Source organism: Balaenoptera physalus (genome assembly GCF_965194825.1).
Source record: "Balaenoptera physalus genome assembly, chromosome: 12".
Lineage (NCBI taxonomy): Eukaryota > Metazoa > Chordata > Mammalia > Artiodactyla > Balaenopteridae > Balaenoptera > Balaenoptera physalus.
Genome location: NC_138897.1, coordinates 70,743,484 through 70,767,896, shown reverse-complemented (window position 1 = coordinate 70,767,896; position 24,413 = coordinate 70,743,484). Strand labels below are relative to the sequence as shown.

Here is a 24,413-nt window from a genome sequence, read left to right as displayed (position 1 = left end):
AAGTTCATCTATCTTTTCTGGCGTTCAGACATTTTCTGGGAATTCCCTAGCGGTCCAGTGGTTAGGACTCTGTGCCTCCAATGCAGGGGGCATGGGTTTGATCCCTGATTGGGGAACTAAGATACCACAAGCCGTGTGGTGCAGCCAAAAAATACATATTTTTTTCCTGGGCTTCTAAGGTGGCAGAAAAATGACCCCCAAAGATGTCCAGGTCCTTGTCCCTGGAACTGTGCTGTTAGGTGACGTGGTGGACGGGAATCAGGGCTGCAGGTGGGATTAAGGTTGCTCATCTGACTTTAAAACATTATCCTGGGTCATCTGGGTGGCCCAAGGTCATCACAAGGGTCTTTTTTCAGTCCTGGCTTTGAAGGTGGGAGGGGCCATGAGCCAAGGGGCGGGGCAGTTTGAAGCTGAAAAAGGAGGGAGAACGTTCTCCCCTAGAGCCCCCAGAAAGGAAGGCACCCTGATGACCCTTGAACTAGCCCATTGAGACCTTATGGGCTTCTGATCTCCAGACCTGTAGATGTTAAATGTGTGTGAGTTTGTGGCCATTGGAAGCTAACCGTCCCTAAAAGTGTCGTGGGCCCTGGGCAGTGTGGGCTCGCATCCCTGTTCTGCTGCTAACCGTCTGTTGACTGAGCAAGTTGCCTAATTTCTGGACACCGCCCCAGCTACACAGCCACCACAGGTAGAGACCTGCCGCAATGGCCGGGATGCAGGCCGCAGGTGCACTCGCCCGGCGAGTGGGGCCGCCGGCGCGCGCAGCGGGCCGCCAGGGGGCGGCAGAAGCCGGCCCCGCCTGCCTGGGCCCGACTGCGCCTGCGCGGCGCCCGCGGCGGCCGGACGGGAAGTGGGCGGGGCCGGCTAGGAGCTGCTAGAGGGCGCCGGGCGGCCGAGTGGCAGGTGAGGACCGTGGGGACCCGGGGTGCCGCGGGGCGCGGGTGGTGGGCTGACGGCGCCGGGGGAGGCTCCGACGGCGGCGCCAGGGGTGCAGGGGCGGGTTGGGGAGCTGGGGAGGCCGAGATGGGGAGCCGCGAGGGGCTGGGAGCCGAGTGGGGGCTGCAGAGCGGGGGCGGCAGCCGGGACCCGGGGAGCCCGGGGCGGGCCTGGGGGCTGCGTGCCCCGGGTGCAGCGGTGGGGTTTGGGCCCGCGGGGGTGTGGCCGAGCCGGGGGGCCGAGGGCCGTGAAGCAGGATGGGGTGCTGAGGGTTGACGCGCCCCCATTGCTTGGAGTTCCTCCTTCCCTTCCGCCCCAACGGGAGCATCTGGTCGGGCCCCTGCCCAGACCCTTACCCCAGAAGTCCCCGCACCTTTGCCGGACTGCAGCTCTGCCCCAGCGCCTCCACCCCTGGCCTGCCCCCACCCGGCCCTCCCCCAAGCGTATTTAAGGTGTTTTAGTTAAAGCCAGTGCTTGGGCTACAGAAGCTTTAGCGAGACGCGTATGAGATTGAACCTCCGGTAGGGAGGCCATGGCTCCAGCAGTGCAGCTGTGTGACTTCAGGCAAGCCCCTTAGCCTCTCTGTGCAACAGGGAGATATGGCAGCTGATTGTAGGGCTTAGTGCAGGGCTTAACATAGTGGGGCCTAGTCAGTGGTGATGGACTCCTCCCCGCAGCCTTCCACTCAGCTGGACACATGTCTTGAGTGACACGTCCTGAGTGACAACATCCTAATGACATTCTCTGGCGCGAGTTCTGTGGGTGAGTTGTGCTCCCACCATGGGAGATAGAACATGAAGCTCACTGCTGTCTTTTGTGCCATATCCGGCCTATTGTCACAGCTCACTCTTCCTCCTGCAACTGAGCTGGAAGTGACAAAGGCATGGGAAGACCCCACCTGATTCCGGCTTTGCCATTTCCTGCCTGTGTGGCCTCAGGTTGCTGACCTTCCCTGAGTCTGTTTCTTTATTGCAACCTGGCTGAGTCCAACAGCGTGTACTCAGCATAGTTGTGAGAGGTAAACAGGATGCAGACCACTCTGCAAACCTCCACACGTTCATTCCTAGAATTCCTTTGCGATATGGCCTGAAGCCAGCCCTGTCCTTAGGACCTGTTTGCTGCCCACCACCTTTAGCAGACTGTCTTAGCTTCCTCTTTCAAGGGGCCAGGCCTCAGGCTGCACCTCCCAGCCCACACCATCCACAGGGGGGTGCTGGGAGGAGGCCAACATCTTCCCTCTGCCCACACGTGCCAGCAGCTGTGCACAAAGGGGCCTTGCACGGAGGGCCGTGGTACAGCCGAGAGACCGGGTGTGGGAGTACAGCTTATAATATTGTGAGAAGTCAGGCCTGTAAAAAGTGGCATTTGCACGACAATGTGAACGTGCTTAATGCAGCAGAATTGTACACTTAAAAGGGTAGAATGATAAATTGTATGTTATGTATAGTTTACCATAAGTGTTTTAAAAAGAAAAAAAATACATATGTGGGAAAAGATCTGGAAGGGTTTCTGCCATACTCTTCCCAGTGTTTGTTTATGAATGAAGGAATAAGGCTCTCTACTTGCAGAAAAACGTTTAACTGTGAATAGATATTTTTGTAACAGTGATGCAGTTTCCCTTCCTAAAGATTGCTGTTTCTCTCTTCACTCCTGTTCTGAAATCAAACAGGACTTGACAAGTATCTTGTCCATACCGCCGAGAAAAACACAGTTGTACAAACACACATTGGTTGAGCTTCGAAGTCAAAACGGTTAAACTGGAGGATAATAAGTATTTTAAATGGAAAAAAAAATGGGCTTTTACAAGTCAGATGCGAGCAGAAGTACTATAGAGCCGTGAAGACGGCTGTGCCCCAGGTGTGGGGATTTCAGCAGAGGCAGGGCCGGAGCTCTCAGGGCTGCACCTGGGCGATGGGCACAGAAATGAAAGAGGGGCCTGGGAGCGGCCAGCCCCAGGGTTGGCGGCCCATGAGGGGTGGGCAGGGTTCCGTCCAGTTAGCAGCCGGGCTCCGCAGTCCCACCTTGGCCTGACTGGGACCCTGGCTGGGTAACTTGGCCCTTTCGCTGACGCCCTGCCTGCAAGGTGAGGGTAATAACACGGGGTATTGGGGGGGGCTGGTGTAAGAAGAGGTGGCAAGGGAAGTGCGCTCAGAGGGTGGCGGCCCTGCAGTCCTCTGGCGGGTATTGGCTGCAGCACCGTTACTCCTGCTGATGAGCAGTGCAGAGGGGCGTCGTTCCAGGAGCTGGAGGACCTGGCCTCGGGCCACATTTGGCCAGACCGGTGGAGCAGGTGGCAGTGGGGGCTGGCGGCCCAGTGTCCCTCCCACGGCCCCCCCCAAGGTCCTCATGCAGGAGTCTCCCCCGCATCCCCGCCGCAGCCTCTCACCAGCTCCCTGGTCAGGACCCCCACACCAGGCCCAGCTCCGCCGCATCACCCCATCCCACTGCCTGCCTGCTGGCCTCCGTCCTTCCTGACCAGCTCCTCAGTTGGTCCTGGGAGAGCTCAGGGCTATGGTCCTGCCCTTGCCCCTCCTAACCCTCCCAGGGCTGCCTCTGGGCCCCTTTGGGCAGAAATTTCTCCCTCCCGCCGTCATCTCGGGCCCCAGGCTCATATCAGCTGGGGTAGGTCACAGATCCAGGAGCTGGTTGAGAAGAAGATGGCAAGGAAGGAAGTTACTCTTGTCCCTTACCTCAGCTGGCCCCAGAGAAGGAAAGCCATGTCCCGGCTCATTTCCTGGCCCTTTGTTCTGCCAGGCTATGCGAAAACAAGCCTGGTAGGTCCTGGTGATGCCCACCTGTCCAGCAAAGGCGGGGCTGGGCCAGGCCATGAGAGTAGCAGCCCGCACCCCTCAGGTGCAGTCATGCCTGGGCATGGGGCAGTGGGCACAGGGGCACAGCGGAGACCAGGCCTTGATGCTGCAGAGGGCAGCGGTTCCCAACCCCCAGAGAAACAGACTCACAGGACTGGGGTCCAGGCCCAAGGAACAGCATCCCAAGGCTGGGAGGCAAGAAGGAGGCCCCTGCATCCCGAAAAAACCCCACCACCATCAGCGAGGTCGAAGGTGAAGGGCCTGAAGGGCCTGAATTCGGTGCTTTACTTTCGGCTGTGGGCCCTCCCATGCGCCCTGGGAGGTCAGTGAGCACCATTTGACCCCAGTCACGTATCTAATGAGCGTGCTTTGGGCCACCAGCGATATCAGGGCCTCGAGTATTTGTTTGGACTCAATTGCAGGGGAGCTGGGGCCAGTGTTGCCTGGGGCAGCTCTGCATCACTCACATTTCTCTCCTCTATGCAACAGGCCAGAGCATTTCACAGGCAGAAGAGGCAACTTGGCCTCTTTCCCTGCCCAAGGGTGTCCGAGCTTCCTGGGAAGTTCACGCCACCTTCCTGTTGTTTATCGTTGGCTCAGGCCGGCCTGGCTGCCTCCTCCCCGCCCTTACCACCCCCACGGCGCCCGGCCCGGCCCCCCATCTCACAGTCTCAAACCCTCGTGTTTATAACGCGGTGTCTGGCTTGCTCTCACGTGATTGTTCTTTATCTTATGTCCTTCATTTGTTTCCCTGTTTGTTTTTTGCGGCCTGGAGCTGTGTTGTGTCACTCACTTGTGAGCAGACAGGAGGGATGGCCATGAGTGGGAGCCTGTCCCCAGAACCTTCCATCACAAGCGCCCCAGTTTCTGTGTTATTCATGTGTGTCTACTTCAAGAAATTAACTTCCAGTTCTCCTCTCTGACAGATGAGAGAGGTTTTGTGTTTCTTTCTTTGGCCGTGCCACATGGCTTGTGGGATCTTAGTTCCCCAACCAGGGATCGAACCCAGGCCCCAGCAGTGAAAGCGCCGACTCCTAGCCACTGGACCTCCAGGGAATTCCCTCTTTCTTAATTTACCTCCCTTTACGCTTCACCCTTTGCCCTCCAGACCCTCCACTGATGACACATCTTGCTTCCCCTTCCCCTTCGCCCCCGTGCCTGCTTGTCTGCTGTGTCCTGTCTCTGTTCTTCCAGGAGACTTATGCTGAGTTAGGAGCTCTGATCCTTAGTGGGCAGTGAGCCCCCTGTATCCCCCATCCTCCAGCCCATTTGAAGCCTAGGACAGTCGGGGCGTTTGTGGATGTGGACAAACCTTTTAAGCCTCAGGAGGCCTAGGACTCCTCCTGAGAGGACTTATAAGGCTTGACCATGTCCCAAAGGCCCTGACTCTCCTGGGTTAACCCTCTGCTTCCCTCCTGCCCACACGCCCTCTGTACGATGACCCTGCCACCATGCCATCAGGTAGCCCTGCCCCCCTCTGGGCATGACTTCCAGGCTCCCAGGCCCAGTGGCATCACCTCCTCACCTCCCTGCTGCCCAGGTCCGGGGTCAGGTGGAACCCCTGCTCTGGCCGTATCTACCTGCCTCCATGGCCTGGCCCTGGGTCCCTCTCCTGCCTGCCTCTGGCCACACCGGCCGTCCTCTGACAGGAACATGCCTTCCTCCTCCTTCAGGACATCCCTCTGCCCCGGGCTCTGTCTCCTGAAGCCACTTCTCTGGGCTCCCCCGCACCCACCAGTCCCCTCTCAGGGTTGTCCCTCCCACGTGGGCCCCGGAACTGTGTGTGAGGCCCAGTGGCCCCGTTCTTCTGCCTGGAGCCCCGGGCTTGGTGCCGCCCCTGCCCCTCAATGCTTCAAGGGGAAGCACAGAAAGTGAGGCACTCAACGCTGTAGGGCGAGGGTGCGCTTACCCACAGCTCAGGGCGCCGATCGACTGTATTCTTGCCAACCCTCACGTCTCTCCCCAGAATGAAGACCAACGACCCGGCAGCAGCCCCCCGGGATGCTCTGGGCATGGCCTCGGGAACCCCACAGCACAATAGCCAGAAGGCAGAGGAGAACCCCAGGTTCCTGGACGTGCTCCTCCGCGACTTCCCAGCCCCGCTGGGCCCGGAGAACCCTTTGCCGTGGAAGGTCCCAGGGACGATGCTGAGCCAGGAGGAGGTGGAAGGCGAGCTGGCTGAGCTGGCCATGGGCTTCCTGAGCAGCAGGTGAGCGGTGTGGGTGCCGGGACAGGGGCCCAGAATGGAAGGGGGAGGGGAGCACAGGGCACGACCCTGACCCTGGCTGCCTTCACCCCCTGCCTTCCGCTCCTGCTGACTTCGGTCTGCGCAGAACTCCCCTGCCAGCCCCGTGGGTTTCCCAGGGCTGCCACCGCCAAGCGCCACAGACCAGGCAGCTTAGAGCAATAGAAGTGCCCCGTCTCATTGTCCTGGGGGCCAGAAGTCAGGGCCGCTCCAGGCCTTCCTCTTAGCTTCTGGTGTCGCCTGGTCCTGAGTGTGCCCTGGCCTGTAGACACATCACCCCAGACTGGCTGCTGTTGTCACCAGGCATCCTCTTTGTCTGTCTGTGTTTCTCATCTTCTTGTAAGGACACTAGTCCTTTTGGATTAGGGGCCCTGCTCCTGTGTGACCTCATCTTATACCTGCCAAGACCCTAATCCCAAACAAGGTCACGTCCTGAGCCACTGGGTTAGGACTTCAGCGGACCTTTCTGGGGGACACAGTTCAACCCCTGATGGGTGCTAGCGGTAGGTCCCATTTCTATCCTGTCTCGCAGTCAGGGAGGCAGAGGCTAAGAGACTGGCCTGAGGCCTGGCAGTCCCCTGGCCACCAAGACCTGAGAGGTGGTGGCACTGTCCCCGTTTCACAGGCCGTGAAGACAAGGTTCAGAGAGGGACACGACCAGCTTGGCAGGTGTCGGGGGAGCCGTGCGCCACCAGCAGCCACAAGGGAGGCTCGTGGGTGAGGGCTGGTGGGTCACTCGGCCCCTGTGAACCTCGTCCCTCCCCAGGGGCCGCACCCACCAGCCCTAGTCACTGGGTTACCCCTTGTGCTGGGACACGCCCCGGCCTCTGCGGTGGTGTTCCGTGTCCCCGAGTGCTCTTTCTTCGTGGCAGGTCAGCCCCACCCTCTCGCACCCCCGGGGCACCTGCTTGGTGGGACCCGAGACCCCGTAACAGTCAGCAATGGGAACGTAAAGGCTGCGGGCCCACTCCAGGGCCGCGTCCGTGGAGCTCGGGGGAAATGCCGGTGACCTGTCCCTCAGTGTGGTGTGTGCAGAGGGCGATGCGGGCTGCTTTGTTTTGCTTTGGGAAAATATTTCAGAGGCAGGTGGCATAAAGCAGATCAGTGGAGCCGAGCGGGCCTGGGGCCTGACGAGGCCACGTTGGCGGTCTGGGTGCTGGATATGGGAGAGACGAGGGGCTGGGAGCGCAGAGGAGGGAGGGCCTGGCGCCCACCAGGCACCACAGTGGCACTTGGGGGACAGAAGGAACATTGAGGGGCCCTGAATCCCCAGCAGCCACTGGGCAGGGCTGGTGCCCCTGCCAGGCATGAGGAGGGCGAGAGGACCTTCTTGCAGGCAGGGCCTTGGGGGGTGAGTTTAGTTATGGGGAAGGGCGAGTGCCTCAAGTTTCCCCCTCAAGTAGGGGGAAACTCTCAAGGTAGAGCGGGGCCCCTCAAGGCTGAGCAGCGGGCGAGGCTGGGGGTTGGGGAGAGCGCCAGGCCCTGAGCACAGGGGGTGACTGAGCTCCCGTTAATTAGCAGATAACATAGCAGGCCTGAGACCATCGGTGATCGGCAAGAGGCCAGGGTTCACAGCCCCAGAGCCTGAGGCTGACAGGGGTGGTGCAGGTGGGCTCCCATGGCCCCTGTAGGCCCCCCATGAATCCACCTTGAAGGATTTTTTTTTTTTCTTCTGGTTCCACCGCACAGCTTGCGGGATCTTAGTTCCCTGACCAGGAATCGAACCTGGGCCCTCGACAGTGCAAGCACAGTCTTAACCAGCCAGGGAATTCCCAACCTTGAAGGATGTTAAAACGTGGTATTTTAAAGTCTCATATTTTCCAGCCATTTTAATGGATTTATTTTTGTCACAGTATTTCTTTACTGTGTAGACACATGTCACACGTGTCACACGTCTACACACGTCTGGCGGTCAGGGCCCCTACCCGCATGTCCCAGCAGCTCGTGTGCAGGCTCTTGGCTATCCAGGCCCGAATGTGTTGGTCCGCGGGGTTTTTCGGGTTGTAAATGGAATCCTGCGTGAGACTGTCCAGAAGTCAGATCACGAGGTTGGGGCTGCGGTGATTTACCTCCAATCCTCCCCTTGTGGTCAGCGGTCACCTCTCAGGTCCCTAAGTGGTGCGTCCCTGACACTGTAGCCACTGATGTGCGTTTTCATTTCTGCTTCTAGACTGGAGGCTCCTTGGAAACCCCAAAGTGGCCAGATAAGAGCGGTTCTTATTTCTTGGGTACCTAGTCCTGGTCTCCGAGGCATCGCTGGCATCTTTAGGGGCCTCGGGGCGCCGGGCATCACCCCTGGATGAGACGGGAGGGCGGCCAGGAAGCCAGGCTGGGGCCCACATCCAGGCATTGTCCGCTCCCCATGGCCGGAAGCCACCTCCCTGTCCCCAGCGCCGGGAGCAGAGGTGCACTTCTCCCCGCCCTGAAAAAGGAAATCCCAGAGGCTGGCAGGAAATCCCCACACGGCAGAGGAACGCACTTCTCATGACTTGGCTGGTTCTTTTTCTTTTTCTTTTTAATTAATTAATTCATTTTTATTTTTGGCTGTTTTGGGTCTTTGTTGCTGCGCGCGGGCTTTCTCTAGTTCCGGCAAGGAGGGGCTACTCTTCATTGCGGTGCTGGGGCTTCTCATTGTGGTTGCTTCTCTTGTTGCGGAGCATGGGCTCTAGGCGCGCGGGCTTCAGTAGTTGTGGCACGTGGGCTTAGTTGCTCTGTGGCATGTGGGATCTTCCCGGACCAGGGCTCGAACCCGTGTCCCCTGCATTGGCAGGTGGATTCTTAACCACTGCACCACCAGGGAAGTCCATGGCTGGTTGTTTTTTAAAGGCAGGTCCAGAGGCTGCTCCCCTGAGTCACTATTTCATTTTAAAAAATGACAGATTCATCCCAGTAGATCCCTAAGGCCATCTGTAGACACACACCAGGGACGCCCAGAGGGATGTGCCCACCCACCCGGCCCAGCCTTCAGGGACAGGCCAGGATGCAGGATGAGTCCTAGAGGCTGCAGGGACAGCTGGGGGATGGAGCCACCCCTTATACTCGGGGAGCCAGGGGCCTTCGTGGCTGGAGCGGGCCCCCGAGGCTGGGGGCTAGGCGGGCAGGCCCTGGAGCCTGTGGAAAGAATTTCCTATAATGCTTCCCACTGGCCTCGGTGTCTCCACCCCCCGACCTCCCGGAGCTGCCTAGTGTCCCTCTTGTCCCGTACTGGAGGCTTCCCATCCCCCTTGTTTGCTTTCCCACTCCTGCCTGCTCTGACCCTCAGCTCTGCTCTGCACAGCCTGTCTGACCTTGGAAGCAGCCATCGAGGTCTTGCTTCCCAGACTCGGCCCCAGGTGGCACCCCTGGGGTCACCCCACTTCTCCAGCTGTTCCGGCTGCTCTCTGCCCCACCCCTTTCATCCACCCAGACCACGTGCCCACTGGCCACAGGCCTCTTGACCTCAGTGGAACCTGAGACTCACTGCGGACCCGCCCGGTCCCCTGCCCAATGCCTGCTCTGTCCCCTCCCATCCACTGCCAGGCCACCCTCCAAGATGAGGCCAGGAGGTCTAAAAAAGCCCAATTGCAAGACGGGAATAAAGATGCAGACTTACTAGCGAATGGAGTTGAGGACACAGGGAGGGAGAAGGGTAAGCTGGGACAAAGTGAGAGAGTGGCATGGACATATATACACTACCAAATGTAAAATAGATAGCCAGTGAGAAGCAGCCACATAGCACAGGGAGATCAGCTCGGTGCTTTGTGACCACCTAGAGGGGTGGGATTGGGAGGGTGGGAGGGAGGGAGACGCAAGAGGGAAGCGATATGGGGATATATGTATATGTATAGCTGATTCGCTTTGTTATAAAGCAGAAGCTGACACACCATTGTAAAGCAATTATACTCCAATAAAGATGTTAAAAAAAATGCAGTGTATGCAAAGTGCAGTAAAGCAAAGCACAATAATCAAAGTGCAAAAAAAATAAAATAAAATAAAAAAATAAAATTAAAATTAAAAAGCCCAATTGGATCATATCATGTCTCTCTTCAAGCCACACCAAGGTCATGCTGCCTCCCCAGGTTCCCCTTCACCAGCTGTCCCAACAGCCTGCCTTGCCCAGGGACCCCCTGGGCTGCACACAGCCTGATCTTCCAGACACTGCCCATGGGTCCCGCGCTCCCTGGATTCCTTTCCTGGGGCGTATGTGACAAAGCACCACTGGGCTGGGCAGCTTAAACAACAGAACCGTATTGTCTTAGGATTCTGGAGGCTGGAGGTCCCAGAGCAGGATGTCGGCTGGGCTGGTCCCTCTGGCGGTTGCTGGAGGTCCTCGGCTATAGGCTCAGTCTTCACCTTCACAGGGCATCTCCCTGTGGGTCTCTGTCTGAATTTCCCCTTTGGATAAGGACACCAGCATTACTGCATTAGGGGCCCAGCCTACTCCAGTGGGACCTCATTTTAACTCATTGTATCTGCAGCGACCCTGTTTCCAAGTAAGGTCACATTCTGAAGCACTGGGGGTTAGAACTGTAACATACACATTTTGGGAGACACAGTTCAGCTTATAGGACTCCCCAGCCCCCAAGGGTCCCCAGCTGGTATTGGGGACCAGGAGCTGGTATAAGGCTGGACGTTGGGCAGTTTGGCCTGGCCACTGAGGCCAACAGAGGCAGCTCGCACGTCTGTGACTCCCCCTCCCCACCAGCCCCAGTGAGGGCCCCATAAATGGTACTGCGTGGATGGCCGTCCAGCTGCACGAGGACCAGAGGCCGAGCTGCCTGTCGTGGGAGCACGTGGAGTGTGAGCGGTCACCGCTACCTCTGGAAGGGCCTTCGGGAGCAGAAAGGGGCTGGGGGTCTCTGCCTGGAGTGTGGGGCAGGCTCTGGGGTGCTGGATCCTGCTGAGGAGCCAGCCCCTCACTCCGGGTTCGTGCCCCCAGGAGCGCTCCGCCGCCACTTGCTGCCTGCCTGGCCCACGAGGCAGTTTCCCAGCTGCTGCAGACGGACCTTTCTGAGTTCAGGAAGTTGCCGGAGCAGGAGGAGGAGGAGGCCCCTGTGACCCGTGAGTTCTCCCTCTTGGGGCCCTGGGCTTATTGGGCAACACTCTCCAGCCAGATGGGGGCCAGGCTGCAGGGGAGCGTCAGGGCTCACCTGGCCCCCCTTTCCTTTCCCGTTTTTCTGGCAGACAGGGAGGTTGTGGGCAGCGCCGGGCTCATGTGCTCACGACAGGGTGGCAGAGCCCAGATGTGGGGAGAGACCTCCCCAGCGTGGAGCCAGCGGCGTGAGCGCCGCAGCCCGGGAGACAAACAGCCCTGTCCCGGGTCACACAGGAGGAGCCCGAGGTGCCAACGGGCCTCACCCACACGCTCTTCCACTTCAGCGGGTGACAAGTGGGTGGTGATGCGGGAGCCGGTCCTGGGGTCCAGTGGTAGAAAACCCAGAGCTCGGGCCATGTCTCAGCTGATCCAGGTTGGGACCCTTGTCAGGTGGAGACTCCAGGGTCCCTGAGAGCCTGGGGAGGCGCCACAGAGGCCTGTGTCCTGCTCCTGGAACAGCGGTCAGCGGCCAGAGGAGCCCAGGATGGGAATGAGCCTCGGATCAGGCAGGGCCCTTGTTTTGCAGGCCTTTCTGTCCCTTTCCTAGTAGTTCCTTCCAACTGTATTCCATCCAAAAGTCGGTTCACGTTGGACCAGAACTGCAGAGAGTGAGGGCCTGTGGGCCAGGCCCTGGCAGAGTGTTGGGTGAGCCCCGCCTGAGCAGGGTCTCAGTTCCTCCACACTGCTGGAGAAGGTGCGGGGCTGTGGGCCTGTCGGGATGCAGAGAAGCAGGGTGGGTCCTGGGGTCCAGCCCTGGGTGGGGGGTGGCGGGGGCAGCCGGAGCCTCAGCAGATTTCCCCTCCTTTGCCATTTCCTATTGGACTGTGTTGCTTTATTATTGTTTGTTTTTTAATTGAGACATAACTGACTTGTAACTGTAATTTAAGTGCACAGTGTGTCCAGTCGGTCCATTTATGCATTGCAGATGGTTACCTGACACCTCCACCACTCACGTAATTACTATCCAGTTATGTCCCTTTAAACTCAGCATTAATGCCACATGGAGGGCAGAGCCAGGAGGGGGGGACACACGTGGCCTCGCCCCCCACCCTGTTCTTTGGCTCCCCGCCCGGCTGCATTCCAGCCCAGCCCAGCCCAGCTCCGAATTCCTGCCCTGAGGCTGTGCGGGTGACAGACCGCCTTTGTCCTCTGCAGAGCCTGCTGCCCGCGCGGCCCACAAAGGGGCGCCCCGCCAGCCCCGCCCACGTCCAGCGGGAAGTCAGCGCCACCTGCTGGCGGGAAGGAACTGCGCGGCTGACACCCTAGAGCCAGGCCTGGGGGCTCTGCGGGCTGGGGAAGGGGAAGGACATCTCGGCCGGCCCTGCCCTCCAAGCAGGCCTGGGCCCGCCGCCCTCAACGGTTCACCCCTGTCATGGGAGTAGAACACAGTCAAATCAGTCTCTCGAAGCCATTCTTGCAAAACTGGCATCACTCGGGTGTTATAATAATCACTGCCCTGGGACTTCCCTGGTGGTCCAGTGGTAAAGAATCTGCCTTCCAATGTAGGCGACACAGGTTTGATCCCTGGTCGGGGAACTAAGATCCCACATGCTGCGGGGCAACTAAGCCCGAGCGCCACAACTACTGAGCTCATGCGCCTCAGTGAGAGAACCCACACGCCCTGGAGCCCACGCACCACAACTGGAGAGAAAACCTACACGCCACAACTAGAGAGAAGCCTGCGCACCGCAACAAAAGATCCCGCATGCCGCAACTAAGACCCAACACAGATAAAAATTAATTAATTTTTTTAAAAAAAGAATCAACTCCTGAGGGCGGAGGTGTGACTGAGACCTCTGTGTGGCTGGGCAGGTGGAGCCTCCAACAACCCCGCCCTGCCCCAGCGAGCAGTTCCCTTGAGCGGCCTGGGGAGTCTGTGGGCCGAGGTCCTCCTTCCTGCCCTCAAGGGGAGGGGATTAGGCCCCATTCTCGAAGGGAGAAGTAGCAAAGCATTTATGGACGAATTTTAAAACCAGCTCCTGGTTGTAGTGGAATATGGGAAAAGCACAAAAAAGTGTCCTTAAGGAAAAGCCTCAGCCACAGACCCAGCCCTGCGGATGCCCACTGCTGACCTTATGGGGTTTATGCCTTTCCCACCTCTTCTGGGCCCAAGCGGGTCGAAGGCTTTTCACGTTCTCATGATCAAACCATATGTGTAATTTCCTCTCTTTCTTTTTTTTTCACATTTTTTCTTTAAACTTTTTTTTTTTTTAATAAATTTATTTATTTATTTATTTATTTATTTATTTTTGGCTGTGTTGGGTCTTCGTTTCTGTGCAAGGGCTTTCTCCAGTTGCGTCAAGCGGGGGCCACTCTTCATCGTGGTGCGCGGGCCTCTCACTGTCGCGGCCTCTCCCGTTGCGGAGCACAGGCTCCAGACGCGCAGGCTCAGTAGTTGTGGCTCACGGGCCTAGCTGCTCTGTGGCATGTGGGATCTTCCCGGACCGGGGCACAAACCCGTGTCCCCTGCATTGGCAGGCGGATTCCTAACCACTGCGCCACCAGGGAAGCCCCACATTTTTTCTTAATATCAATTTTTTTTAATGTCGTGACATGAGCATCTCATATGCTTGCAAAGTCTATTTCTGTTTCACCCTTTAACTTTTTAAAATTAAACTCAGGTAACCGTAGCCTCGCGTGCGGTTGTGAGAAATAACAGTGAGGGACCCCCTGCATCTTTATCCTGTTTCCCCCAATGGTAACATCTCGAAAACTAGTGAAATATCACGACAAGGATCATGACGTAATCTCATCCCACAAGGATGTCATGTTACCTTTATGGCTACCCTAATACCCCCTCCCCACCCTAACCCCTGACAGCCACCCATCTCTGTAATCTTGTCGTTTCAAGGATGCGTATAAATGGAATCACACGGGATTGGCTTTTTTCACTGAGCATGGTTCCCTGAGATTCGCCCAGGTCTCTGTGTGTCAGTAGCTCTTTCCTTCCTTCCTGTGAGCACTGTTCGGGGTGCGATGTTTGGGAGTTTATCGTTCATCTGTTAAAGGATGTCTGGGCTGATTCCATCTTTTGGCTGTTGCAGATAACACTTCTGGGACCACCGGGCGCATGTCTCACATGAACTAGTCTCCATTTCTCTGGGATTCGAGCCCCAGGGTGCAATTGCTGGGCCGAATGGCAGTTACGTGTTTAGTTGTGAAAAATAGCAGCTTAATTCATCGCCGGGAGAACAAACCATAATTTACTCTGTTGTTAGACGTATATTATTTCTAATTAATACACAATTATAAATGATTCTGTACTTGTTTTTAAATTATCTTTGCATATCCGGCTCTTTCCTTGGGGTGGGCTCCCGTGAGGGGCGTGGCCTCGCCATGTTGTGGGGGGGAGGTGTTCCTTGTGTGTGTTGCCAAACCAGACACTTCTCATGCTGATGACACAGGCTGTCCGCGCGGTTTCTTAGGCTGCTGTGCTCAGGAGGCCCTGGGCGGCGACGGGCTACAGGGGCCACGGGAAGGGCGTGGAGAGTGGGGAGCCCCCAAGGGCCTGCGGTGGCGCTTCCCTAACAGCCCCCTGTCCTGCCCCTCAGTGCTGGACGCTGTGGGCCTGGCGCGGAGGCTCTTTGACCGGCTCTGGGAAGTGTGCAGCCAGTGGCAGAAGCAGGTGCCCGTGGCTGCCCGGGTCCCACAGCGGCAGTGGCTGGTCTCCGTGCACGCCATCCGCAATGCCCGCCGCAGGATGGAGGACCGGCACGTGTGCCTCCCTGCCTTCAACCTGCTCTTTGGCCTATCGGTGAGTGCTCTGCCTGGGCAGGGAGGGCTGGGCGGGAAGGGGAGGTTGCAAGGTCGGGGGAGGACCCTGGGTGCCGAGCGGGGCTGCCGGCTGGAGCCGAGACAGGAGGGATGACCACGGCTGCCGTCAGGGGGCCAGGTCCCAGCGCTCCTGGGCCTGGGCAGCCCCCAGCCCCTGGCTTTCCCGGCTGAGGGGCTAAGGAACGGGAGGCCCCAGCACCACATGCACCTGGACCCCTGCTTGCTGAGCCTGCTCTCCCCACCCACTGGGAGCCACCTGGCACCTCTCCCCTCATCCCATGCTCCCCCCAGCTGGGCCCAGAGCATAAGTTGAGGCTCCCAAGGGTCATCCTCTCCCAGACCCCCCGACGTAGCCTGTCCAGTGGTGGAAACCATGCTGTCCTGCCACACCCTGTCCCAGAAGTGCCCATCTCCACCCCCAGACCAGAATCTCTGGCTAGGTTGCGGCCTCAGTCAGGCCCAGGGCCGGCAGGACTGTGACCCTCACCACGCTCCCCCCCAGGACTCTGTGGACCGTGCCTACTTTGCCGTGTTCGATGGGCACGGAGGGGTGGATGCCGCGAGGTACGCATCTGTGCACGTGCACGCTGTCGCTGCCCACCGACCGGAGCTGCCCACTGACCCCACGGGGGCCCTGCAAGCAGCCTTCCGCTGCACCGATGAGATGTTCCTTTGGAAAGCCAGGCGAGAGGTGAGAACCGCAGTGGGGCCAGAGGGGCCAGGCCTCGCAGAGGGAAGGAAGCCGAAGTGGCTGGTGCTGGCAGAAGGCCCTCGCTCAGCCCTGCTGGCAGTCGTGTCCTTTCACTCGTGCCTGGAAGGGGGCTTGAATAGAAGCAGTGTGAGGCTGCCCCTGCTCCAGCAGAGGGTGTGAGGGCCTTACGGGGAAGGGCAGCTTGTCTTAAAATGCACCCAGGATTTCCTCCTAATCAGGTACATTGGGATGACAGATGCAGAGGCATCTGCCTTGTGGTTCCCAAGAGGAGACGCCACCCCACGCAGGGCCACACAGGGAGCACCAGGGTCAGCCAGGAGGCCGAGAGAGAGGAAAGCGTGGCCCCAAGGCTTCAACGTGACCTCCGTAGGCAGGCACGTCACAAGCTGAGGACCAGATGGTTTGAATAAGCCTGACAGGCTCTGGGCTACGGGGTGGTCCCCAGCCATCCAGGCCAAGGAGATGTTGGCCTGGCAAGGGACCAAGGAGGTGGCTGAGGACATGGGCTCAGACCACCTGGCTTGTGCAGAAAAGGCACACTCCCTGGCGAGACATTTGCTCTCTTTAAGAATTAGCCCTGGGAGGAGTACTTTCTTCAGGATTCAGAAGGCCCTTGATTTGTCTAAACATCGTAAAGTACAGAAAACAAAACACAGCACCGATACAGGCAGACCTCTGAGATCTTGCGGGTTTGGTTCCAGACCACCTTTGTAACGTGCATATTGGGATAAAGTGAGCCACATGAATGTTTTGGTTTCCCAGTGCAGATAAAAGCTATGTTTACATTGTACCCTCATCTGTAAGCGTGCAGCAGAATTACATCTAAAACAACACACGTACTGTAAAAAACACCTTATTGCTAAAAAATGTTAGCCATCATCTGAGCCTTCGAGTCATGATCTTTTTGCAGTAGGAACATCAAAGATGACTGATCACAGATCACCATGAAAGAGAATAATAATAATGAAAAAGTTTGAAATATCGCAGGAGTTACCAAAATGTGGCACAGAGACAGGAAGTGAGCAAATGCTGTTGGAAAAATGGTGACGATAAACTTGCTCGAGGCAGGGTTGCCACAAACCTTCAATTTGTGAAAAATGCACCATCGTCGAAGGGCAATAATGGGAAGCAGCAACACGTGGTCCACCTGATGCTCCCCACCCCCCAAACACCACCCCCCGGGCAGGTCTCTCTAGGCTGCTGGTGTCGGCAGTTACCGCGATAAGGTGTTTGTTTCTGAAAGAAGAAAGGACACATCCGGTCCCTCTGTGACCTTACTGCCCACTGAACCTCACCTCGGAACCTCGGGGGTGCTCCTAGCAGGGTGGATACTAAGATCGTGTCCCTTTCTGAGATGGAGAAACAGGCCCAGAGAGCTCAGGCCTGGCCCCATCGACAAGGCTCAGGAGGAGACGTGGTGGGGGCAGGAGGCACTGTCATCAGATGCTCTGAACACAGACCTCACCAGAATCAACAAGGCTGGATTTGAATCTAAACAGAAAACCTTCCAGGTCTAAGACTGAGGTGGGAGCCCAGCCACCCGGGAGCTCAGGGCCGCTGCTCATAGTCAAGAAAGGAGTCTCTGAAGCAGAGGTGTTTAGCTTAGGCTGTATTATTAAAAACACCTTTGCCGACACGTAATTAACATATAAGAGACTCCACTTGTCCAAAGAGTACCGTCTGGTAGGTTTTGGCATGTGTCTATGCCCGTGTGCCCCTCACCATGGTAACATGTATTTATCACCCCCAAAGTTTCTTCTGTCTTTGGTCATCCCCGCCCCCGTCCCACTGCTCCCCAGACACCCACCTGTCTGCTTTCTGACACCGTGAAACAGCAGAGTCTGCTCTGCTGACTTGATGTAAATGCCCCTTTCCTGCTGCGTGGTCCCTGCATGCATCGGTCTGTTCCTGTTTCCCTCTGAGCGCTGTTCCGGGGTCGGTGTCTGGCCAGCGTGGGGCGTGTGCCTGTGGCGGCCTCGCCATCCTCACCCATGTGCGCCCTCTCCCTGCAGCGGCTGCAGAGCGGCACTACAGGGGTGTGCGCGCTCATCGCCGGGAACACCCTGCACGTGGCCTGGCTCGGGGACTCCCAGGTGGTCCTGGTGCAGCAGGGGCAGGTGGTGAAGCTGATGGAGCCACACAGACCTGAGCGGCAGGTAAGGGGCCCCCGGGCAGGCAGACGGTCAGGGGGACTAGGACGTAAAGGAGCCCTGGACCATCTTCCCAGGAAACTCCTGGTGCTCGTCCAGGGGAGGGCTCCCCGCCTGACTCAAGTGGCTGGGGGTCCCATAACGCTTGGGGCTTTAGCTGGCAGGAATCCCGCGTGAGCCCTTCCTGTCACAGCAACATGGAGCCCAGAGCTGCGGGGGAGAGCTGGGCCCTCTGCCCTGCAGGCGGCGCAGTAAGTGGAGTTAACGGGCAGGGTTCTCTCCTGCACACAGGTGGGGAGTGGTCAGCCACCCGGGCTGTGGGGGAGGAGGTGACGCTGAGTCGGAGCTGGAAGGGACCAGACTTGGGGCTGAGAGCTGCAGGGCATGGACAAGCTGCTGGGAGATGCGGAAATGAGAGGGAAGGAGGCAGAGCTGGATCCCAAGGCAGGTGTGGGCCCGGCAGGCCAGGCCTGGAGTCCAGGAGAGAGCAGGTTAAGCCAGGACCGGCCACTGAGGCACTCACGGCCGCTGCTCCTGGGGCAGGAGGCACTTTGTAAGGAATCTGATGGCTTCTGGAATGATCGGACCAGCGGAGGGCAAGCTGAGGCCTGGGTCACAAAGACGCCACTGTAGTCGCTGGCCAGCTGTGGGGAGGACCTGCCTGTCAAATCAGGAGGGACAGAGAAGAGGGAAGCCAGGCTTTGGGATGGGGAGCCAGAGAGGCCTTGGGCCTCTTAGAGGGTGGTGATGCCTTTGGTCTGAGGGCCAGGGAGCTCGGGGAGCTTTGGGTCTGAGGGCTGGGATGTTCCCTGGGAGTGCGGGGGCTGGCGGGACACCCCGTGAAGACTGGAGGGGCTGGGGATATGGGCCCGGGGGCCACGCGTGGAGCTGCAGGGTCTGCAGTGGGGAGGGTGTGGCAGGAGACTGGGCGAGTCCCATCAGAGGTAGGGGGGAAGCAGGAGAGCGCAGCCCTGTGGCAGGGAGCATAGGAGGAACGGCCACCTGCCTGGGCAGCGCACAGGTGAGCCACTCAGCCCCTCAGCCCTGGGTGAGTGGGCAGGAGGTGGGGCTGGTGAGAGGAAGCAGTGGGCAGGGAGCCTTGCTGAGCCAAGCCGCTGGGAACCCACCCACCGGCCACCAGCTCTGGGCTTGCCCTTGGGGAAGCTGTTTCGGGCAGGTGGGAAGGATGAGGTGAGAGGGCAGCCGAGGCGGTAGGTGTCCCAGGAGACAGGAGGTGAAGATAGGGGTGCCCCGAGCCCCAGGATGCCCCAGCCTTGTACAGGTGAGGTAACAGAGGTGGGAGCCACAGGGGAGGGCACGGGGCAATGGGGTTTTGCTCCAGCACAGACGCTGTGTTACCGCCCTTCAGGCAGCAGGCTCACGTCTGGGAAACCTCTCCTTCGGGGGAGTTTATAGGACCGAACAGTTTTTAGGACTCATGGCTAGACCAGGCCTCTGTGCTGTCCTCTTAGGCCTGGAGCATCGTCGTCCTTTGTGGAGCTGGACAGCGCCTGGATGGGGGTAGGGGTGGGGTGAGAAGGACAAGAACGCAGGGGCACAGGGCTCGTCCAGGGCCTGGTTCAGGTTTCATCTAGCCCTGCAGAGTGGCTGCAGGTACACATGCTTGGTCCATTGAGGGAGGCACAGCATCCCCACCTGGACCCCAGGGCTCTGGCTCTTTCTGCTGCCGTGAGCATTTCCTGGACCCCGAAAGGCTGCTCGGGGACTGGCCGTCCGTCTTCGTTGGCACCATCACCTGCTTAGCCATTCCTGCATCTTTGGGATGATTTAGGTTGTTCATCATTTCTCACTGCCTCACTAAGGCTTCCCTTGGGCGTTGATCAAAGCCGCGGCTCCCAGTGCTGCCGTGGAACCAGCTGGTCTCCCCTTGGGCAGCGCGGGCACCCAATCGGCACATGCGGCCTACCCGGCCCACGCTGGCTGTCTCCGCAGGACGAGAAGGACCGCATCGAGGCACTGGGTGGCTTCGTGTCCCACATGGACTGCTGGAGGGTCAACGGGACCCTGGCCGTCTCCAGAGCCATCGGTAAGGAGGTGAGGGGGGTGGGAGGGGGCCCCAGGGCCCGGGACTGTGCTCACCAGGCGGTCTGGGAATGCAGCCTCACCTGCTCATCAGTCAGATTGCAAAAGGGCTCTGGTGAATCCAGAGCACAGGTGTAGCCACCTTGGAAACTTGCATCCTGCACAGATAATTGCAGCTTAAGTTATATTCATTAAAACAGTTTCTGAGAAAGATCTAAGAGGAAACCCTTGGCAGTTACTGTATGTGCTAAAGGTAATTTTTAATAGACAGTCTATAAATGAGGCTCACCCTCCCCTACCCACCTTTCACGCTGATGATTCTTTTTTCTATCTTAAAAAAAAAGTGAGAAAAACGGCACCCCCTCCCCCACCCTGTCTTCTCCTGTGGCTGCCGGGCCTTGGTCTGGGGCTCAGACCTCCCTCCAGGGCTGAGAAATCGCTCCCTTCCTGCTCCCCCACCACACGCTGAGATGTGGCCCCGGCCCCTCCAAGCCTCCTGAAATGTTCTGTGCTTCTTGACACACATGGTGCCTTCCTTACAGCTGGACCCCGGGAGGTGGCCCACGTGGAGGCCAGGAAGGGTCAGGCTCCTTCCAAGGGGACCGGGACTGGAGAGGGGACCACTGGGCAGCTCCGTGTCAGGGAGCAACATGTCTGGCTCGTGCCCTGGGGAGCAGTGGGCCACAGCGGGGGAGGAGGACCAGCGGGAAGCCCTCAGGGGAGTCCTGAGCGGGAGAGAAGCCCAGGGCAGGAGAGAAGCCCAGGGCAGGATCGGGCAAGGCTGTGCCCTGTTCTCTCCTGCGATAGGGGGTTGGGAGAGGGTGCATGGGAGGCAGAGCCAGCATCCCGACTCGGCTGAGGCGCCCGTTGGGTGTGCAGGGAACGCAGGGACTGGGGAGGGCCAGGGCCACACCCGGACAGCATCCTCGGCCTGTGTCCCCTCTGAAGTGAGACAGCTCTTGTAGGGGGCTGCCCTTGGCCCTGCTGGGTTCTGACTCTGCCCGCGGGGACACAGGGCAAGTCTGTCGCATCGCCCTGCTCTGTTCCTTTGGAGCACTTGGCACGCTGCGAAGCTACCTTTTCACCCTGTGTTGGAGGCAGGGTGGCCACAGGCAGGCCAGGGCCTGGGGAGGGGACAGCAGCAGGGGCATGGCCCTCACGATTCTCTCCCGCGCCCAGGGGACGTCTTCCAGAAGCCCTACGTGTCTGGGGAGGCGGACACGGCCTCGCGGGAGCTGACGGGCTCCGAGGACTACCTGCTGCTGGCCTGCGATGGCTTCTTCGACGTGGTCCCCCACCAGGAGGTGGCCGGCCTCGTGCGGAGCCACCTGGTCGGGCAGCAGGGCAGCGGGCTGCGCGTGGCTGAGGAGCTGGTGGCTGCCGCCCGGGAGCGGGGCTCCCACGACAACATCACGGTCATGGTGGTCTTCCTCCGGGACCCCCGAGACCTGCTGGAGCCAGAGACTGACGCTGTGCCGAGAAGCTAGGAGGTCCGGGCCCCCCCACCCCCATGATCCTCCCCCGCGGATGCCTTAGGACACGGCAGGAGGTGGGCAGGCGACACCACCCACGGCCTCTGGCCCTGCTTGCGTCACCCCATCCTGGTGGCTGCCAGGGGCATCGCCTGCTCACAGCAGACGGGGTGACAGTGGGATGGCGGGATGTCCAAAGGAAGCCCAAGAAGGAGACCTCACGGAGGAGAAGGGGCCCAGGAAGTGGACAGGCTCTGGGCCCCATCGGGCAGGGGTGGGACCAGAGGCTACAGGCAGCGGCCACAGCCAAACCAAAGACACTGGGCACGCTCGCAGGGTAGCAGGACTCTGTGTGTGGGACCTTTGGGCAGAACCAGGAGCCGCAGACATTTTCCAGTGCCCTGGGTGTCCAACAAAGTTTTCCCATCCGCCCCTCACTGCCCGTTACTGGGAGGGCTTGTATGGACTGATGTTCCTGGCTGGTCTTGGTGCCCAGCAGGTCCTGGCCAAGCCAAGTGGCTTCCCAAGTGGGGAGGGTGGCCTCATGGGGAAGGGGGCCGGCGCCAGGGGTCTGATCTGCGGTGCCCACCAGTGACCTCCCTGGTTCCCGCTCACACCTCGTGCACCAGGGAGGGAACGCTCAGACAAAGACACGTGTGTCTTGTTTGTGGGGTTTTTTTTCCGGGGAAAAGTCTAATTCAGAAGCAGTATTTCAGGTTTTGTCCTTGTTCTGTCAGTGCCAATAGGACCCGTTGTGTCATATAACTTAAGCAGAGCTCAGCACTTATTTTATTCCTTAGAAAACTTAAGAATTGCTTTTTTTTTTTTTTTGAGAAACTTCTTTTGCAGTATTACTGGATTTTTTCTCCTAAATCAGGATTGAAACACACACTTTTCCAGGTGGTGTAAATAAGCCATTCAAGTGCCTTAAACAGCTAGCTTTAGGCAAGGTTGGAACTGCCGGGCCTGTGACTGGTTCCGATAGCACGTTTCAGTTTTTTCAAAAGCAGGATTTGTTTTGTCAGAATGGTATAATTTTGGCCAGAATTCTTCCCGGAAGAGTTTTCTGCCTTTGTGATGCGCCGATGAGAACGTGGGCTGGGCCTCGGGGCTCCAGAGTCGGGGTGACTGTGGCCCTGCCTCTCACGTCTCTGACTGGACCCCAGGCTGAGGGACTGAGCTCTGCCAGTGGGCGGGTCCTTGCTGCTGTTTGGAATGTTCCAGAAGGTCATGTGTGTTGGTAGTTGAACTGGTTTCAACAGGAAACACACCTAAAGGGCTCTGCAAGGCCGAGGCAGCCTGAGGGTCTCCGGCTGTGTTTGGAGGCAGGGGGGATGCCACTGGGAGTGTGTCCTTCTCTGCCTGTGGGTGGCGGCCTCTGCTGCCTTGCTTTGCCTGCAGCCCACCTGCCTGCTGGCTCCCATTGAGTGGGTATAGGGTTGGAAGCGCAGGGCCGGGCAAGGGCTCCAGGCAGAGGTCAGGGCCCAGGGAGAGGGGTACCTGGTGGGAGGACCTGGGCTTCCTGTGGTGGGCAGGCTGCCACAGGCAGAGGCCAGCAGGTCTGGGAAGGTCAGTAGGTGGCTTAGCTGAGGCTTTAGAGGATGTCACTGAGGGGGCGTGGCGCCGGGTCCCTGAGGCTGCAGGGTCCCATGGAGGCGGTCAGAGTCCACCTGCAGTAGCAGGGCCCAGGACAGGCTGTGCAGGGCGTGCCCTGATCCCGGCTGCACTGAGGGAGCCTCTGCCCCCCTCACCCAGGGAAGGGAGGGCGGTGAGAGCCCCTCCTAAGGCCAGTCCCCAGGAAGCAGGGGGATGCCACCTGCAGGCTCAGCGTTTCCCCCCCACCCCGTCCCAGCAGGGATGAAGCGGCTGAGACCACGTGCTCAGGGGCTCCTGGTAGAAAGCATCTTTAGCATGGTCACAATTCAGAGAGCAGCTTTGGTGGCCCAGTGGCCAGGTGTTGCTCTGGCTAACCTGAATGCCCCGCCTTCTGGGAGCCAGAGGCCCCCTCGTCGGCCCCTCCCAGGACAGGGATCAGCCAGCCCTCAGGTTGGGGTGGGGGCCTGAGGGAGCCCTGCCTCGTGCACCGCCTGGGCACAGAGCCATCCTCCCCTCTGGACTGGACACCTTCAGCCTCTGCGAGTCCTGGCCCACTTCCTCTTCGGGTCATAGTCCCAAGAGGGCCACTAGCCAGGGACACTGGTCTGGAAACCTTGGTCGCCTCCTCAAGCCCCAGCTTTGTCACTCGGTCATTATCTTTGTGCGTCCCTGGGCCTCAGTGTCCCCTCTGTACTGAGTCTGTTGCACTGAGTCTGTGCAGCCGCCACTGGAATTCCGGAGGTGCTGGGCAAACCAGGGCATCTTGGGGCGATGCTGCCAGGACTAAGGGCCCCTCCCCCCCCAGCAGGGAGGGGTGATTAAGTATTATTAGTATCTATTCTTAACAGTAAGTGGGCTGGGGAAGAATCAAGCTACTGATGCCAGCGCCTTCCTTATATGGAAAACAAAAGCCAGAGCTATTGAGCCCTGCTTTCACAGGTGGGGCTGCTCCCAGGCAGCAGGGGTGGGGGAGGCCCAGGAGAGGGGCCAGCGCCAGTGCCGAAATCCCAGGGGGAAACGCGGCCTCCCTGACCCAGCCCATCCTCAGCATCCAGGACTAGGAACTGGTGTGTTTCAGGGGGAAGAGCGACGGGGGGCAGGCCTCACAGGAGAAGCACAGGCTGTCTGTCTGGGGTCCTGGGTCACCTAGCGACCCCTGTCCTCCTTGGGCCATCATGTGGCCCCCCCCCACATTGCCCCTTCCCCTGCAGCTAGAGTTCCACCGTGGACTCAGGTGTCCTGGCCACGTCTGCAGTATTCAGAGGATGGGGGTACAGCTGCGCTGCTCCTGGGCCTGGCCCCGACCGGAGCCAAATGGAGACCAAGTGGGCCTTTGCAGAATGAGCTATTGGGTTTGATTCTGGCTGCAGCCCCAAGTGGGCAGCCCCGGAGGCCTGCGCTCTTCCCCGAGGCTCCACAGCTTTGCCAAATGCACCTGCGGCCTTGCAGGGTTTATCCGTGCACATCTTGGTGCGCTTCCTGGAAGTGGTGTTCTGTGAGAGGAGGTCTTGTTCCCAGACAGGGTGGCTGTTTCCCCATCCAAGGGACAAGTCCCAGGGGCCTCTGTGCTCGCGTCAATAAACCATAAGCTCTGAACCCCA

General features: G+C 58.9%; 1 protein-coding gene across 2 annotated transcripts in view; it reads left to right on the top strand.

Annotated features, from left to right (window-relative positions):
- PPM1F (protein phosphatase, Mg2+/Mn2+ dependent 1F) overlaps window positions 1-24,413 on the top strand; it is a 27,366-nt gene extending 2,953 nt beyond the window's left edge. Inside the window, exons 1-8 of one of the 2 annotated variants that reach the window (XM_082417875.1) lie at window positions 825-903; window positions 5,713-5,955; window positions 10,910-11,031; window positions 14,617-14,819; window positions 15,342-15,530; window positions 17,564-17,707; window positions 19,655-19,748; window positions 20,924-24,413. In XM_082417875.1, the coding sequence (XP_082274001.1) occupies window positions 5,714-5,955; window positions 10,910-11,031; window positions 14,617-14,819; window positions 15,342-15,530; window positions 17,564-17,707; window positions 19,655-19,748; window positions 20,924-21,231 (1,302 nt within the window). In that variant the 5' untranslated portion in view covers window positions 825-903; window position 5,713 and the 3' untranslated portion in view covers window positions 21,232-24,413. Of the gene's footprint in view, window positions 1-824; window positions 904-5,712; window positions 5,956-10,909; window positions 11,032-14,616; window positions 14,820-15,341; window positions 15,531-17,563; window positions 17,708-19,654; window positions 19,749-20,923 lie in introns of those variants that run through there. The other variant, XM_082417876.1, reaches the window with a different exon arrangement.